General features: G+C 34.6%; 2 protein-coding genes across 2 annotated transcripts; both read left to right on the forward strand.

Moving 5' to 3' along the window:
• The first annotated feature begins 12376 nt into the window (after window positions 1-12376).
• Window positions 12377-16173, forward strand: LOC108050403. The gene is made up of 7 exons (XM_017132083.1): window positions 12377-12891; window positions 12958-13091; window positions 13638-13891; window positions 13980-14554; window positions 14610-14763; window positions 15648-15861; window positions 15920-16173. Exons 1-7 carry the CDS (start codon window positions 12377-12379, stop codon window positions 16171-16173), a joined length of 2100 nt encoding a protein of 699 aa, XP_016987572.1.
• Window positions 16174-18156: 1983 nt separating this feature from the next.
• LOC108050418 (gametocyte-specific factor 1 homolog) lies at window positions 18157-18907 on the forward strand. Its single transcript, XM_017132100.2, has 2 exons — window positions 18157-18395; window positions 18462-18907. Exons 1-2 carry the CDS (start codon window positions 18201-18203, stop codon window positions 18732-18734), a joined length of 468 nt encoding a protein of 155 aa, XP_016987589.1. The 5' UTR covers window positions 18157-18200; the 3' UTR covers window positions 18735-18907.
• Window positions 18908-19918: the final 1011 nt, after the last annotated feature.

Below are 19918 nucleotides of genomic sequence, written 5' to 3' on the forward strand. Positions count from 1 at the left end.
AAAAGTTGAAATGTTATTAAAAACTGATTTGTTATTTTACTCTGTGGGCTGTGATAAAAACCCAATTTTGAAATGGATTTTTAAATAAATTAACTGATATAATTGTTTAGTTGTATAAAACATTAAAACAATCAAAATATCTATTTCCTAATGTCTTAAAATGTGTGGCTATATAAAAAGTTCAAAAAGTTATAAAAAAAATTTTATAAAAATAAATATGTAAAATAAGGGTGTTCCTAATGATATGTTATCAATTAAGAGATATACATAAGTATTTGGTTTTATACAAATTCAACAAATGTAGATAACAAACAAAATAGATATTTCATCAAATAATTAAAATCTTACAATTAATGACTAACCCAAATAAAATTTTATATTGATGAGTGTGTCAGTTTTTATTGGACAACTAAAAAAACAACTTCCAACAAAGAACTCCGTCAGTAGAGGTGCTCGAATGATCGATTTTGATAAGAAAGAGGTGACTAATGTCAGGTGGGCCATAAATAAGAGATGCCCATAAACAAGAATTAACTAGTATAATGCAAAAGTTGTAGACTTATATTACTACAGAAATACAACAAATAGGATTATGGAATTATGGTGGACAAACTGCTGACGTGTAACCTTCCAAGTTCAAGTTGATTATAATCAGAGATTGAGGAAACGTTGGGTAACCCCTTGCGAGGGGTTAGCTACACCCCCGTCCACAATTAGGGATGCGTATAATGGACCCTCGACTCTTTAATGGCCAGTTCAGGGCTCTCCCAGCTGGAGCTCTACGGGAAATGGACACCGTGAAAAGAACAGAGCGCAGGAAAACGAGGGAAAACAATGCAACCCCAAGCAACTCACAACTTCCTTTCCAATCAAGGCAATTTATCAATTTAGCACTCAACTCTGGCCCAGCCCCTTCCTCTTTTTCCCTCGTCTAGCTGCGGAATCAACTGGGAATGGGTATACGAATAGCTATAGCTATAGCAATGGAAATGGGTGTGGGAATGGTGCGGTGGCAGGGGTTGGTGCCATGTGCCCAACATCTGAGCGCTAATCACCCCTAAAATTGCGTGTGTTACGAAGGTCAGGAGCTGGCTAGTTCTTTGTCCTTCGTATCCTTTTCCGAATACATGACCAAAAAAAAAATTAGAAAGTCAAGAATAGTGTCTAGAATATTTAATGAGGATTTTTTCAAAGACAACCAATGCTGATATCAAGAAAAAAAGCATTAACTAACTTGAGACACAACGCTTATCAAGAAAATATTCTTAAAAATCCCTAAACAAATATTTTTGGTTATTTTATGCAAATTAATGTAAAAATGTTGGCATCCATAATTTTAATCAGCTTAAAATGTCTCTTATCAGAAGAAGAATTTATCTTTCTATAATTCGAATTTTATTCAGAAAGGAAAAAAATATTTTAAGGATTTATTTGTATCTTAAGAGTGGTTTTTAGGAATTTGGAGTTTTTGATAATGATAAAAAGGATTTAAATTATGTAAAAAAGAAGAAAACTACCCCTTTACCTTCTGATTGTTATAAAAAACGAATGGCTGAATATACATATATGAACAGATTTAAATCCATCGCATGCAAAAATAAATTCCTACTTATAATGTATTTTTCTTAAGTGCAGGCAAGGGATCAAGGAGTCTGCCTTTTGAGGAGGTCAGGAACTGGATTTGTTGAGATACTATAAATAGAAGGCGACTCACCCGAGGAGAACAGTTCGTTTCCCGGGTCATGTCGCACTAAATCAATTAAACAAAATTGAGACTTGAATAGTTTTAGCATAACAACAAAAGAAACACCAAGTGTATCGAGTGTCACCCGGTTCGAACTTTTGATGGACGTAATTTATGCGAACCGTAACGAAATGGTTCTAGCCGGCAGTTGATATTTTAAATTTCTTGATTTCCCTAAATGATTTCATCAGCCCAAAGTGCGGACTGACTGCCCTGCCCCCTGCCCCTGTATTCCTCCTGTCCATCAAGTCTACCTGATGTGAGGACCTCATCAGGTTTTGGTTTTTCTCGCCCTTATATATATGGTCTATATGTACCTGGGTATACACCCAAGTGGCCCAAAATGATCCTCAAATTTTCCACAATGAGTTAATGGTCGGGTTTTTCCAAAATCTCCCGCTGTTACTGAATTCACGTTGAGGTCGTCGTGTTGTGACATCGATCACAAAGTTTTCGGGGTAGAATAGATGGGTTTATATGAAGCCAGATAGGACCACTAAAAGATAGACAGTTTTTTTAATCCTAAATCACGGTTGTTACTCTCGGAAATTTGGTTCAGAAACTGGGTTTTATTTATTTGCTAATGTACTTTTTGAAACAGGTTTAAAATTGCTGTAAATATCATTCATTTTTAATACTTTTTGAAATCTTGAATTCGAAAATGTTGAGTAGTTATCTAAGTAAATATTCAATTCCAGAAAATATTTTCATGACTTACTAAAAAGCCCTATTTAAATTCCAATTAATATATTATATTATATATAATAAATATATTATATATATTTATTTAAATATACAAAACTTTGAACGCTCCATTGTAAAGAAATTTTCTAATAAATCTATCCCCTTACAAATTCATGAAATGCGGTCATTATATTTCACCGATTTGGAAATACATCGGTTCTAAAACCTTTGTTAGCCTATAACTTGGTATCGTTTCTCCATAGAGGTCGTTCCGTCGCCTGTTTGTCTACCAGATGTTAAATACGATAGCGATAACGAAAACAAGGCAATTTGCGACCGTCTAAGTATCAGTCAACAGTTTTCGCAATTGGTATTGACCCAAAGAACCCCACATCACCCCTCCGAGGCGGTTCCATTCTCCCCCCAGCGAACTTATCTAGCCCCAGGTAAACTCACTTCGGCGACGACAAATCGTCTGACTGATTTTGTGCATATGTGTATGAATATACACAGTTGCGGTCAGAGCAACAACACTGGAAAATTCAAACGATTGCCGCAATAGCTAAATATCTTATGGCATCCGTGAAAACGTTATTTAATTACAGATAATTGATGCAAAAAATTAAATTTTCATCGGATACTTGTAAGACTAATAAACTAATAGAATACGGGGAAACACTCATTATAGAATACAGCTTTAAATTAAATGATATGCTTACATATTTTTATGATATTTTACTACAGTTCGTTTCTTTCCCTATTCATATTTCAATTAGTATAAATTGTAAATTAAATTTTAAGATTTGTGTTCCCATTTCTCTTGACACAACTGTGAAGCAGGTGAGTTTAGGACCGTTGTATATATATATATATATATATATATATCTGAAGAATATTAAATCAATATTAAACGGTGCTAGGGAAAATATGCGTCACGTTCCTATATAGAACTCTACTCTTCTGCCTCATCCTCATACACTCACCGACTACTCCATCGTTTTATGGCTCTTTGTGTTGTGACTGGGCAAGGTCGCGTGTTTTATCGCGAACATTTTGCACTTCAGATACGCTGAAATGGCGTGGTCCCACTGCTCCAACACCCAGCCCTACGCTCCCCTCCCCCCTGCAGTTTTTCATGCCCCCTCCGGAGTCACCCACTAAAAAAGCCACGAACATGTCCCGAATCGCGTAGACAAAGCGTCTGCTTCTTTCGCAACTTTTGGGGGAACAAAGAAGCTCTATGGGTCGACGATTAGATCACTGGGTAAACACGATACTCGATGGCGACCGATAAGAAGTGATTGCGATACGAAAAAAGTGTGTCATTCAAACGTCGAGCCTCCGTTTCCATTCGCAATCCCATTACAACAGCAATGTGGAACATTTTCAAAAATTGCTCATCCATTTCGAATTTCATCATACGATTTCAACCTTTCAAAAAGATAGTAGAAGATAAAGTTTAGGAATCCTAAAAAATATTAATACAATTTTGCTTCAAGAATTGGAAACACAAATTTGAATTGTCCCTAGTATAATTAATTATGGTTTAATTTAAAAAAAAGGATTTTAATTTTTGGTGCTTTTTACCAGGACCTTAACCAGGCTGTTAAAAAACAATGCTTATATTGATATATTGATTAAACTAGGGTTAAGAATTGCTAACAAAAGAAGAGGACTGTAAAGTATTTTAATTTGTATAATTTTGCCTAAATAATCTCTAATTAAATAATTTAGTAGCCAAAAAAATACAGAAAAAAATTAACGTATGTCAACTGACTTAAAAAAAGATTTTATAAAAAAAAATGATATTTAAATTGGTTTCAATTGGGGTATACAATTTATGAATCAGCGGAAATGCCCATAAAATATTGGATACAATCTTAAAGACAACATTAAGAACTTGGGATATCGGTAGTAAATATGGGATATCACCATGAAGTGATAGTGCTATGTTATAATTATATGTCTGGCCCAGAGAACCAGTCACGGAACTTTTGATCAGATTGCGAGTGGATTGCATCAGTCCAAAGTTTCTGAGTGAAATGCGGCCCATAGCAACCCAATTCGAATTAGTCAGCCCCGATGTGTGGTGTCTCTCTCGACGACTTTAATAATTTCATCATGGCTTCGTGTTGAGAAACACGTAAGCTCCTCAAAAACAAAAAAAAAAAATTAAAAAGAAAGAGAGGAAGTTAACACTCTAGGGGAAAAATCCATTTACGTACACCCGGAAACTTTGGACGTTCGGAAGCCTTTATATTGAACATCTGACGCTGACTCAACTTTCTGTTTCCATGCGAAAATTTGTTCTAGAAATAACTTGTGTTGCTCTTGCAACTTATACTTTACGAATTCTAGAAAGTATTTCAATAACAAGGGCAAAATATATTAAATAACCATAGAATATTAATTTGCTTATCAATTTCATCAGGTAATATGGTGGGAAAAACAAAAACATTTAATTCAAATAAATATTGCAACACACTCTGTGACTTGCATTACCGATTTTAAAAGATGATGTGGATTATTGGACATACGAAAAATAAAAACAAACCCCCTGATTGCTGAATAGAACATCAAAACAAATTAAAGCGAAACCTAAGCTATTTTAATAAATGTTTTGTGAAACCAAAAACATCTTAAAAAACTCGAACCATTTATTTTGCGGTTTGTGTTGCCATGCAAAAAACTTTAATAAAAAAACCATTTCCTGAAATCTGATTCTGAGTCAAACTGGTTTGATATTGGTTTTTACCCGGAAAAATGGTATTGTAATACCACGACTTATATTAGGTGATAAGCGTACTTAATTTCAATAGTAAACAAAAACAGAAATAAGAAAGAAAAATAACAAAACGTATTTGGAAATGTTGAGGATCTGCTTTTATAGTTCTGAAAAAATAATAATTACGTAAACATCTTTGTTTTTCCAAATATTTAAAGGCAGTATTTCTTAAGTTTCTTGAGAAACACTCATAATAGAAAGTATCTTTGAATTAAAAATGAAAACATTTTTCATTGTTCATGTTAATACTTTTCCTTAAAGACTTTTCTAGAAGCTCTGTGTTATAATAAGAAATTTCTATTAGATTAAATAATGAAAAAATTGTTATTCCTATTGGAATTTGAATAGCCAATGCAGAATCTAAACATCAGAATAATAACCATTATATAATAGTCCCATTGGACAGAGATACACGTAAACAAAAAAACGCACTCTCGGCTATCCATTTACGAACCCATTTAAACTGTTTCATTTGCATGGATTTTCTGATATTATACTGTGGACAATTTGCTCAATGGAGCACTAAATCTAAATGCAGGGGCATTTATCTGGACTTCACTGAGCGCATGACATTATCCGTCTCAATTTTGCAAATCAAAGCACTTTTCTAGTTTCCATTATTGTTATATAAATACAAAATCAATGTGTAGATGGTCAAACGATATTTAAAATACCCTTGTTTTATTTTTCCAACTTAACTTTGCAATATAAAATGTTTAATTATAAAATTCCCTGTATACGTTTAACCATTTTTAAAAAAATTGCTGAATATTTCCAATAATTCAAATTTGCAAAAAAAAAACCTTAATCATACAAAGCCAAAAAGAATGACTTGTACCATTTTTATTTTTTTCTTAATATTCAAATGGAATAACATTTTTTGATTCGTAATATTTCTTTTAAATATTTTAATAATTAGTTTTATTCAATGATTTCCGATTCTTTTGGTCAAAGCCATGTTAGTCACTTTTAGAAAGGGCATAAAAAGAGGCTCGCTGTCATGATTTTCGCTTTACACACACAGCCATAAAAACAATGAGTGTATCGAGAAAAAAAATAAAATAAAATAAAATAAAATGCTAGGCAAACAACGACGGACAAAGTGATTATATAAAAACCGTTACCAGTCAAAAGCCGCTAGCGAAAACAAAAAACGGACGGAAAGAACGAGACAAGAAAAACAGAAAATAATGCCAAAGAACGATTTCGATTTATCAGCAAAAACGAAGCGGTAGAAAAATAATACGCGTTTTTATCTCGCTGCTCAATTGATTTACATAATCAACGAAATCGGTTTTACCACCCAGCCACCCCTTTTCCCCCACCTCCCCCTTTCCCCCTTCGCATCACCAAACAAATGGCAGTTGCCTTGTTCTCTGTGCATTTAATTAAATGCTGATTAAGTTTTATTCAATGGAGCACTCACACACACACACACACACACAGATACATAAAGTGTAGTACAATGGAGCAGGAATACGTATACGACCCGTGTGTTTTGTTTGTGCATAGATTCGTAGATTAGTCATTGATATTGGACAACGTGTTCAACTCGAATCGCATCGACCGGCGCTTTTGTAAACGTGAATAATTTAATAACGTCCTCATTAAGATAATGAAATTAGTTCAAATAGTCGCCAGTTTGGTCAGATAATACAGCCGTCTGCCACACAGATTGATTAGAGTCGGTACATATACACTGGCATATGCATACACTTGTGTACATATACCACTATTACTTATTTCTGATTACCGACCATATCGCCGGTTCTTCCATATCAGGGTTATATAAGCGAGAGACTGGCGAGCCTCACATAAACATATTCTTTTACATTCTTATTCGGTATGTCAATATTTCTGTTATTATCTGTAGAAAATCCATGTAGATAAAAACTTAACTTACTTACTTAAGTTTAAGAAACCACATGATATTACAGTTTTACATAATGCTTTGCATATTTTTTTGCGATTGAAATCAGAGAATATTAGATTTATTGTGAAGAAACTTAATAGAACACTTAAAAATCAAATGTTTTATTTTCTTGAAAGCTTCATTTTTGATATTTTCTTTAGTTCTGTTTGTTGTACCCAAAATCCATGTAAATGTTGATCAAGAGCATATCATAAATGTTTCATAAAGACATCCCATAATAAAATGTTAAATATGTTCAGTCTTTAATTAAATTGTAATTGTCTTAAGGAGAATACAAAACGAATTCTATCATTTCTCAAATTGAACAGTGTTTTTACAAATCTATTTATCAATCAAAAAAAAAAACAAGTGACCCCTTTTTAAATAAACAACATTGAAAATGTAAAGCTTGATTGCTTTGGAATTGAAGACTTTCTTTTAAAGAGTTGAAACTTGAACATATTCAGGTGGAAAAGGAAAACATAAATCAGATAACAAAATTGACGATGAGAATATCCGAACGAAAATATAATTAAAATTAGCATTGATATTTTAAGAGGATTACATAAATTGTCATCGACATGTTCCAATTAAAGAATAAATTAGCAAGCGACACATGTAAATTGATTAAATGTATATGCATAAGCGAAATATATATAAATAAAGTTGGCAAAATTCGATTTGCATATTAAACCAGTTTCCACTGATTCACTAATCAGAAGTGGGAAGATAAATATGTGTTTTCAGTCCCGAGCGTGTGAACCGAACTTTGTCAATGGACTAGAAAGAAACTTTAGATGGACTGGAGAATATTTCATTCCTGCCCTGTAAACTGTAAGTAACTGAAGAGCTTAACTGGCGAAAAAAAAAGAAACGAGCACACACCCGCAAGATAGATAAAGATGTGGGACCACAGCTGGGGCAATAAATCAGGGGAAAATTGTTGCCGAAGAGGAAAACTTGCCCAACCGAACAGAAGGTGGGAAAACTGTTGAATTATTTCCCAGGACACCGGCGCACGCACACGCACACGCACACGCTAAAGAAAATTTGTTACATTTCACACTCTAAGCCAAAGTCGACAACAATAAACTGCAAAATTCGCATAAAATATTTTGTTGGAATTAAAACAGAAGCATATCGAATCCTCTCGACTCATGTGCACGGGGATCAGCCGAAGAGGAAACCTCAAGGAACCCATAAATTCTGCTGAGAAAATCTCCCAAGGAAAACAAAAATAGAAAATGTGTCAATGCAAACAGAGCCAGGCCAAAAACAACAACGGCGAGCCCTCGGTCCATTCTTTTTGTTGTTGTTTTTATTTTTGTTGGCCATGGATCGTGGACCAAGTGAATCTGGGCCATAAAAGTGCAAAATGTTTTCCACTCGGCTGGACCCTGTTTCTACCTCTGCTACTCCCACTCCCCTGCCGAAATCTCCGCTCGTTCCCATCGCATGCGATGCACTCGTTAGGAGTACACTAGAAGAAAAAATTTTATTTTTAATTTAATTACACATTTAATGCACTTTTTTTTCTTAATTTTTGACATTTTAAACTAATATTATTTTAAAGGTTGAGCAAAGCTTAAGGCAGGCTTGCACCTTGTGAGGTCAAAAAAATAAATTTTTTTTTTTTTGCAGTTTCGGATACATACATGTTTCAATTTTACTCTCCTAAAATTTCAAGACGAAATCTCTTGAATTACGAAAGTTATAGAGCGTTTGGTGGACCGGTGTCAAGCGCGTTGCCATTATAGTGCAAATTTTCAAACGCGTTTTTCTCGAAACCATGTTTTCCGAGTTGGCGGAAGTCGTACAAGCCGCAAAAATTGAGCAATCGTCATGAAATTTTTTATACATGTTCCTCAGAAGTATGTGCATGGAATAGACTAGGATCTTTTGAAAATATTAAAAATTGTTTATTTAAAAAAATAATAAGTGACGAAAAAATGAGGAACAACCCGATTTTTTTTTCAAAAGCTCATAATTTTTGCATTTTTCATGTTTTTTCAATAATCCTAGTTCAAGCCATGCGAACAAGTGTACAGATTAAGAATATATTCGTTTTTTGCGTTTCAGATTATTTCTTAAAATTCCAAAAAATCCGCCATGAGGACGAGTATTTCGCGGACATGCCGCCATTGTTGGGTACTCCCCCTCCCCCCTTCGCTTGGATCGCACTCAAAAAAATTGTGTAGCTTCAATAAACTGTACCCTACAACTGGCTAAAATTTTATTCCCATACCTACCATACTTTCCAAGAAATAAATTCCAGAAAAAAATCAGGTTTTGGGCGCCAAAAAGGTGCAAGCCTGCCTTAAGTAAATTTGTACTGTTTATGAACTTCTAAACAATAAATATTTGTATTTATGCAATAACTAAATTCTTTGAAATTAGTTAAGTTGTTTGTGCTCACCTAAAGTATTGTAATTTTAGTTCAACCACTATTTAAAAAATCGATTGTTTGAAATATACTAATATTAAATATTATGAATTACTTTTAAATGTAATAGAAAATGCAACTTCGTTTTTAATTTTGAAGATTTTCTTTGTATTCTGGAAACAATTGACTAATATTAAAAGTTTATATGTTATATCTAGTATAGTTTTTTGGGTATAATATATCATGTTAATTTGTATATTTATTATTGTAATAATTCTGAAATATATCTACTATACTCAAATATGTACGTTGGACCAAAAAATATTTAGTAAGCTTTTTACTGAATTTTGATATGAACAACTTTAACGATTTACAAATATGTAAGTGTTGCTATATTTATGTAACAAAATTATATACCTAGTTTAAATCTTACAATATAATTCTTATTAAATTTTAAAAATATGTACGTTCTTTATTTTAAGAACATATGAATGGCATATAATTTTCTCTAAGTGCCGGTCCAGAGACAATGCCCGGCACCGGCTGAACTCTTGGACATGGGAATCGGTCCGGGGGCGGCTGAAATCGATTTCTGCGCTACCTGGTGTCCGACATTGGATGGAGATGGATGCGGTTCGGTCTTGGGCCATCGGAATCGGTCTTTTGGGCTGGTCCCGGTCCCGGTCCCAGAGCCGGGTGTTACCTGTTACCAAGCTAATGGCCAGCAGACCGCGCGACCAACATAAATCCATAAAAACATGAAAAGGGAAACGAGCGAGAGAAAATAATTAAATTGCAATTATGTGCAAACAATTCCAAATCCGGACGATTCGGAAAAAGTTAATTACACGACAATAAAGCGCAGAAGGAACGGGAATGGATATAGGTATAAGTGAGACTGGTTACTGGTCACTGGTTACTGGTTACCTGCCCACATCACATCACATCTCGGCACATCCGCAGGCTGATTGGCTTGGACTCTCCGGCTGACTTGAGCTGACATTAATGGGTATTTGAATGCGGCTTCTGGGCGATGTTGGTGCTTTAATCGGCTGACTGAGTGACTGACCAACCGACCGACCGACTGACTGACCGACGGACTAAATGTCTTATGTCCAGTGACACGTCGTCGTCCGCATTACTATATCGTTAGTGTCTGGGCCTTGACTGCGGATGATCGCAATTTGCTGATTTCGCGACTGCAGTATCTCAGTATCTCATCAGCGGCAGTAACCAGTACTCGTATCATCAGATGGACTTGGGCCCGAACCTCCGATCTCGTGTCTTCCCCCTAATGAAGACGGACAGACGGATTAGTTATGGTCTTATGATAAATTAGTCTGATCCAATTGTCTGGGCGGGGTAATGGTCAGTCATCGAATTAGTGACAACATCGGATCGGAACAACAAACTTTCGCCATAGATCTCAATCATTGGTAGAATGATTAAGTGAAATTTAATGATGCTTGATTGCTGCTTCATGTATTGTGATTCTTGATTGAGTTGGTTGCCATCGCATTATTTTGGTTGGGAGAGGTTATCATCGGGTTATGACCGTTTTTTCTGGGTTTCCTTCTGTTGTGTTAATTGTGCATTAAGGTAATCTGAATTGTGCAAGTATAGACAATTTATCAGGGTTTCCGGGGATGACTAGGCCATAAATTTATGATTTTTTTATTCGGTTTATGCAATAGATTAAATAAGATACTTTATATACAAACAGTTAAAAAATAAGCAGGGCTAAAATGTTATTAACATTTTAAAAGCAACAATATATTTTTCTTAAACAATTAAACTTTTGATGCAACAAGACATTCTTAAATTTTGTAATAAATCCGATTGAAATTGTCATATTTCTAAATGATTATGGTTTAATTCTCTAAAAATCTTTTTCTAAATCTTGGTATGTATTTTTGGGTCGATTTTTCGTAATTTCTATGAAGTAACTCCTTTCCAAATTTTCGAAAAATGGCTTTGTCGAAAAGTGACCAAAAACCTGCACTGCTCAGCCCATAACTTTTCTTACAGACATCCAATTTCAAAATGGCATATATCTAAATGATTGTGTTTTAATTCTCTAAAAATATGTATCTTCATCTTTTTTTTTGTATTTTTTTTGCCGATTTTTCGTCATTTTTATGATGTAGCCCCATTTCAAATTTTGGAAAAAAACTTTGTCGTAAAGTGACCAAAAACCTGCACTGCTCAGCCCTTAACTTTTCTTACATATATCCGATTTCACAGCGGCATATATCGAAAAGTTTGCGTTTAATTATCTAAAAATACAAATTCCAAAAGTCAACGTTTAAATCTTTATTCGGAGCGTTCGAAAAATGTATTGGAAAATCGTCCTATCTTCAATGTTAGAAGCGACTTATAAAATATTTAATTTTTTAACAGTTACAAGTATATAAATCGGCTGGCCAAGTTTGTTTCCTTTCTTGTTAATATATAAAAACATGTTAAACCCAAAAATGTTGAGGTTAATTCCAATTAAAACTCGTTTTAAGGATTTTTCGTTACATCACCCTCTAACCTTGAACACATTACCTGGTTAAACTAATTAACCCCTGGGCTGCAAGACTTTAATTAGATAACCCCACTCGGCGGAAAGTTGAAATGCGAGTGGAGTAAATCAGGTCGGGCAGCCCAATGAGTAACTGACTAACTGAGTAACTGACTATCTGACTAACTGACTGAATGGCAGACTGGTAGACTGGCCGACAGTCCGGGGGCTTCCAGTTCACGGAGTTCGGACAAGTTTAATTAGATCTGCATATGCAATGAGGACTCGAGGGCTCCCCATAAACAGGTTAACGAACTGCTGGAATGGAGAGTGGCCGGCAGTTTGTGTTCGGCGGCGAAAGGATGCGCTGGCTGGGAGTCCTGACAGGGACATTCATATCCCTAGCGATGGCCACGAGAATTCCCACTGACAGCCCACTAAATGGTTATGAGATGCATCTGAAACAACTGCTCCAGCGAATTTTATGGGCCGCCAATGTGAAGAGATGCTTTGGTGTCATCACGGATGATCTGTATTATCCCATCTATGATCGGTTACTCTTCGAATCGGTGGGTCGTCAAGTAGTCCCATACTTCATGATGCGGGTTAATGCCAGTGAGGATCTCCAGCGGCCTCCTAAGCAAGTTGAGCTCTTCGTGAAGGCCCTTAAATCCAGCGATTGCGAGCTAAATCTGATCACCATTCTCAACGGCTGGCAGGTTCAACGATTTCTGAGATACATTTACCAGAATAGATCTCTGAATATGCAGAAAAAGTTCATCTTGCTGCACGATTCTAGACTTTTCGAGCGGGATATGATCCATCTGTGGAGTGTTTTCGTGGGCACAGTTTTTCTCAAGAGACATTTGGATAACAAGTGGGTGTAAAATTAACATTTATTTAATTTGTAAGGTGTTGATAATTATGTGTATGTTTTTATTAGATTCACCATTTCAACTATTGCCTTTCCAGGCATTTTGAGTGGTGTTCTGGTTTTGAAGAATATCGCCAATTGGGAATCGGGAAAAAGTGTCAATGGAAGGGTTTTGTTCGCTGACAAGACAAGTGATTTATACGGTGAGTTTTGACTGACAATTGAATTATAAATGTTTATACCAAATAAAGCAGAAAAGAAGGGCAATAAATATAATAAACTTCAAATATAACAAATTAATTAATTGTTGTAAATGACCCAAAAAAAGTAGGATTTTTTATAGTCCATAATTCTTGTTGAAAGTGCTCAAATGTAATATTTTTTTAATATTAAATTGCTGGCGATTTGTTAAGTAAACAAATTAAAATAAAAACTAAAAACAGTACTTCTTTTAATTTAACATTATCTCTTAAAAAATAAAACCGCTGAGGATAAAATTTTTCCAATAATACAAAATAGTAAAAAATATAACTTTAAAATGCCTATTAAAAATATAAATTCAAATGTAAGTTTTTGTCTTCAAATAAGTTAACAGGCTGCAAAACTTTTGAACTAATAATGCTGATGTCACTCAAATTTCAATTAATTTTCAAAGATAAACACATAAACCGCTAAGAACAAAATATATTTGTTCAAAATCTTACCCCAGTTTTAAGCTTGTGATCCCTGCAAATCCTATTCCTTTCCAGGAGCCTCGATACCCGTGGCCATATCCGAGCACGTGCCCATGGTTTTGTGGCTGAATACGACAAACAGCTTCCAAGGAGTTGAAGTGGAGATTATGAATGCCCTGGGCAGGGCGTTGAACTTCAAACCCGTTTACTACAGACCCAACCAAAGTGAAAATATGGACTGGGAGCTGGAGAATGGCTATGGAAATGGTAATCCTGATGGATACGTGCAGAATGAAACCCGCATTGACTCCATGCTTATAGAGGAGGTGGTAAGTGGGGATTTAAAGAGCTCGGAAAATATGATTGTGATATGTTATTTAGCAACTTGTTGACTTATTAATATTTTAATCTGCACAGGCTGCTCACAGTGCCCGTTTCGCCATTGGGGATTTGCATCAGTTCCAGGTGTATTTGCAGTTGGTAGAGCTAAGTTTGCCGCACAATTTCGAATGCCTGACCTTTCTCACACCCGAATCCTCGACGGACAACTCATGGCAGACCTTTATCCTGCCCTTCAGCGGTGCAATGTGGGCGGGTGTTCTACTCTCACTTTTCATAGTGGGCACTGTTTTTTATGCCATTAGTTTCCTCAATGCCATTATCAATAGCAACGTTTCCTCGGGATTCTTTCGCTGTCTTCGACGAAACCGTGGAATTGCCTTGGATCTGAAAACCTATCGCCGAATTAGTTTCCGCATCGCCATTAGTCGCTATCGTCCTTCGAAGGAATCTCGGAGTCCTCGCGATCTTTTCGACGACTACACTAATTGCATCCTGCTCACGTACAGTATGCTCCTATATGTGGCTTTACCCCGAATGCCTCGAAATTGGCCTTTGAGGGTATTGACTGGATGGTACTGGATCTACTGCATCCTTTTGGTGGCCACTTATAGAGCCAGCTTTACAGCCATTTTGGCCAATCCAGCAGCTAGGTATGAGGGAGATCTTTGATAACATTTTATAAACTTATATTTTTCTTTTGTTCAGAATAACTATTGACACCCTGGAGGATTTACTTGCCTCTCACATTCCACCCTCTGCTGGAGTAACCGAAAATAGGCAATTTTTCTTAGATGCCACCGATGAGATTGCTCGAAAAGTGGGCGATAAGATGGAGGTGATTGGACAAAGCGATGATCTGGTAAGATATATTTATTTATAAAGAAATTTACCAAAATTATACTACTAAGTAAACACAACAAACGAATAGATTTCCCTTCCCAAGATATATTGAATTAATCTAAGATCCTTAGTTCATTTACTAATAAAAAAATGTTTTTTTAAACAAAATTCTATTTATTTCCATTATCAAAATCCAACCTATTCTTCACCAATCAGACAATAATAACTAGGGCATTGAACAAAACACTTTTAAATGTCCGATTCGAATTAGAACTGGTCTAAAGGGTCTTATGAACTTACTTGATTTACAATGACACGCTTTATCAAATTTCGTAGCAATGAACTTTATACCACAAGATAGAAAAACAAAATCCAGTTCTAACTTGTTTTCAAAAGGCAAAATATCTTATCTACTTGATAAGCGTATTTGGCAACATTTTTAATTTAAAGGTATTAATTCTTCAAGTCTGCAAAATAATCTAGTGTGATATGAAAAGTTTTCCGGTGTCTTAATAGCTTTAGAAGAGACTAATTTGTTTACAAATATGGTTAGAAAGCAGGTCATGGCTATATAAAAACATGTTTTTAATAACAAAAATGAAATAAAAATTAAGTACATTAAATAAATGTTTTTGCTGTTTATAATTTAATGACAGAAGTGTCATTTGTAGCTTTAGTTTTTCATGTTTTTACGTTATTTCAATGATTTTCTTTTTTAGTAGAAAATACCTTTTTAATTGCAGAATGAATATTTCATTAGAATTAATTGGGTTACTTTAGACTTTAAATACTGTTCTACAATACACAGTAATGTAAAACTATAATGCTAGAGATATGTGTAATCAAACACTTTAACATTTAAATATAGGATATAAATTCATTCTGATTAAACTAATTTCACAGACCACTCGAATAGCCAAAGGTCAATGCGCTTTCTACGACAACGAGTTCTATTTGCGATATCTACGAGTAGCAGACGATACTGGATCCGGAGTAGGATCGGCTTTACATATAATGAAGGAATGTGTGGTCTATATGCCCGTAGTGCTGGCAATGGAGAAAAACTCGGCCCTGAAACAACGAATTGATAGCTCCATTCAACATCTGGCAGAGGGTGGTATGTTGATTTCACTATAGTATTTAAAAACCCCTTATAATTTTCTCTTATCCCAAAGGTCTGATATCTAAGTGGCTCAAGGATGCCATACAGCATCTGCCGGCGGAGGCTCCTGCTCAACAGGAGGCTCTTATGAATATTCAGAAGTTCTGGAGTTCCTTTGTGGCTTTGATTATTGGCTATGTGATCTCAATACTAACACTTTTTGCTGAACGCTGGCATTTCAAGCACATCATCATGAAGCATCCAATGTATGATGTCTACAACCCGGGGTTATATTATAAATTTAAAAGGATATATCCCGAGCAATAAACTTAATTATCAGAAAATATTTACATATTTATAAAACTAGTTAGTAGTACATAATATAACTTGGGGATGGTGGTTTCTATATAAATTTGTTCTTTTCCCAATGGTTTTTATTTCGCACAGTACTTAAGGAAAATGCCATTCCATTACCCAACGTTAATATTCTCAAGTGCTGCAAGTTGTCAATCCACCACAACATTCCATAAAGTAATGATATATGCGCACACATGCCTAATATTTATAATTGCCTGCAGCAAATGACAAATGTATCTGCTACTCATGACTGAATGGCAATTAAGAAGCTGAAAAGTCTTTATTGACGCACTAAGAAGCAACAAATGCAGACTCGAAATGAAGGGGCCTTGGTACATTTGTACATAGATGGGATCGATGGATATAGTGCCATTTATCACGAGGAGCCAAGTGGTCTCAAGTACCAGTGGCAATGTGGTGAATAAATTCAAGAGCCCGGATTCCTTCGATCACTTTTCGTAAATACTGATTTGCATTGTTTATGAGTTAATTCACATTATTTGTTTATGGCCATATCACAAATCCCGAGAAAGCTGAAATGATAAAAGCCCATAAATAAAACCATTTTTAAGTGCCAGACTAAACCCAAACAGAAAAAGAACCCCAAACATTTCTATATAAAAACGAAAATCCCCTCGAGAATAGCGCGAAGTTTGGAGGCTCAGGGGCACTTAAAAATCTGAATGGGAATGGAAATTAAAATTCAAAATTTCCATGTGATTGAGGTAGCCAGAAACCAGACGAGCTAAGGTTAATGGCAATCATAATAATTAATAATAAGCTTTTGTTTGGCCATCTCTTCAGCCATTTTCAATATTTCTTTGTTCGGCAACCGAAATTGCATGTATCTTGCTTAATAGCAGAATACTGACAGATAAATGTTATTGTATTAAATAAAATGTTGATTCGTTTGGTATTTTAAAAAATAAAAAAAGGCTAATTTTCAAAATTTAATTTCTTTCTAAAAGAACAAAATTGATGACTTATGGCTTGATTAACGTCAATTTGACACCATGAAAAAAAGCCAATTTAGGAGTTTAACTTTCAAACAAATATTCAAAATATTAACAACCGAAATATAACGACAAAACAATTTTAGTTGATCTAATTTTTTATCATTTGTTTAGTGAATGCACAAGTTATTGCATTTATTAAACCCCAATCTAGTTTGTCTTAATTGAAATGCCAACTATCCAATTACGAAATTATTTATTTGTTAGTTTATCTTGCTGACCATTTATGACCAACGATTTACGCTTGCCTGAATGCTTAAAATATAATTTAAATATTTATTAGACAAATTGCACAAATATTTAAAATAATTTATTTACGGATTCTGAAGCTGGTGTTTTTTCCACCGTGAAATTGTTTCGTTTTGTTTTTCTTTATGATAAATATTTATGGGTGTTTTATTTGTTTTGTTTTAGCTCGAGCTTGTTGTTTACATTCCTATTTCATATAATTTAATTAGTTTTGCTTCATTTTATTGTGCTTTTTGTTGGCTCTCTCCGTGACTGCCCCATACCACTTTTTGTTTGTATTCAGTTTACAACGTGGATTCAAATTTTGCATGCCACACTTAGAAAAATGCTTTTAAAATTCCTCATAACTTATAACTTATTTAGGTATAAAGTTATAAAGTACTGAGGACTAAAATTATTTCGTATAGCCATTCACCTAGAACGTCATAAATGAGTAATGTCTGAAAAGAACCATATGATATTTATTAAAATAAATTTCCGACTAAAATTATAATTCTTTCTGCAAGGGTATACAAATTGACGATAAAAACATACATAGATAGGTATTTTTTATACCATTATGGTTTTTAAAAATGTACAAAAGTTTAGATACGAAATCAGTTCGTCTAAGAAGCCCAAAAAAATATCGATACGTCGATATAATTTCCAATACGATATCAAATGTTGACAACCTAATCGTGTCAATCGAAAAGTTTTTATTCGAGCAAATAAAAGATATAAAAAAAGAAATTCGTAATGTCTGCAAAAAACTACGAAGTTGGTGGACCGAATTTCAAGGACTATATTGTCTGTCCTTATGACAGTGTTCATCGCCTAATGCCATCTCGTTTGGCCTGGCATTTAACTCGCTGCGCCAAGAATTTTCCAGCCGCTAAGATGGTGCACTGCCCCTTTAACTCAACTCATTTGCATTCGGTAGCGGATATGAAGGTGAGTCCGGAACTAAACTTTACCGTATCGAACATGGTTTAATATGTGGTATTCCTAACTTTTTAGGATCATGTCACCGTGTGCCCCAATCGCTCGACCTTGGAGCGCTACATTCTGCCGGATGCTTTGCCACCAGCTGAGCCGCGAGCCAATGAGTTTCTGGTTGAGGCAGAGGAAGATTGGGATGCCGAGCCACCAGCTCCAACCTACAATCCCCAGGATTACTGCGAAAATGCTGCGGTCATACGTAATCCCCAGGGAAAGTCAGCGGCCGCACGTCGCCAGTTTCGCGAGGACGAACGCAAACGATTCATGGAAAATTATTTAAATCAAAAATAATGGAATTATTGACCATATTCTAGTTTTCCCTATCACAAATATTTGAAGCTATTCTTTAATGAAGGAAAACAAGGATTTTTTTGTTTCTCAAAAAGTTTGAATTTACAAAATGTAAATATGGTTACCCATTTGGTAATTTGCGAAATGTTAATTAAATTTAAATAGAAAATCTATTTTTTGAAGTTTTAATTCAATTTATGATGCCTAAAAGCAAGTTGTACTAGTTTTAAAATGTATTGTTCCATAAATTTAAAATGAAAGCCAAAACTTTTATTTTCCTATATATATCATTATTTTTTTCTCTGAGTATTTTGCAAGTTGATTCGACTTCAAAGTCGTCACTCTGCTGATTTGTTGTTTGCTTTGTTTTGGTTGCGCTTTCAGTTTTATTCAAAATCCAATTGACGTTTCCTTTTTATCCCCCCAAGGCACCTTCGTCTCTCTACAATTTTTAGCAGCAACAACACCCACACTTCAGTCTGACATTCTTGAATAAAACAATATTGCTTTGTTTTTGTTTTGTAATTAAAATTCAGTGTTTATCTAAGAGTCCGCATTTCACAAATTCCACTTTCGTACTTTGTTTACATTCATATATCCATAACATTCGTTACATTTAGGCCTTGAACTGAATTGAGATAGAATTTAATTAATATTCAAGTTAGATAAAAAAAAAAAATATATTCATTTATAAAGTTATGGACGTTTTTATGGTGTGATTACATAATAAATAGTTAGGAATCTTTGGAAGAGATTTTACAATCAACAACCTTACCATAATTGTGATTTAAAATACATTTGTTTAGCTAGAAACTGAAAGTAAGTAAATTTTGGTTCCGGATCCCTATTATGAAACGTACATATTTGTATTGTCTCATGGATATAAAGAGTCTGCGATATTATTTATACGTATACCGCATAATCTCATTTAAATTTATTAGCGTTCGTTGAACCTGAAAGTTATTTCAATCAAAACAACACTTTTGTTTCGTCAAGTTTGTTTATTTTTGTCTTCGTTTATTTTGGTTTATCTAAAATTATTGGAGAAATAAAATAACAAGAAATAGGACACAATACAAAAAACAATTCTTTCCTCTCTTTTTAAATACTTAAAATATACAAATTTTAAAAATGTTTTAGACGGCTGTTGTTTAGTTTCTTTGCATTACAATTTAATTCGTTTA

Source organism: Drosophila rhopaloa, unplaced genomic scaffold (genome assembly GCF_018152115.1).
Source record: "Drosophila rhopaloa isolate 14029-0021.01 unplaced genomic scaffold, ASM1815211v1 contig_163, whole genome shotgun sequence".
NCBI classification, from domain to species: domain Eukaryota; kingdom Metazoa; phylum Arthropoda; class Insecta; order Diptera; family Drosophilidae; genus Drosophila; species Drosophila rhopaloa.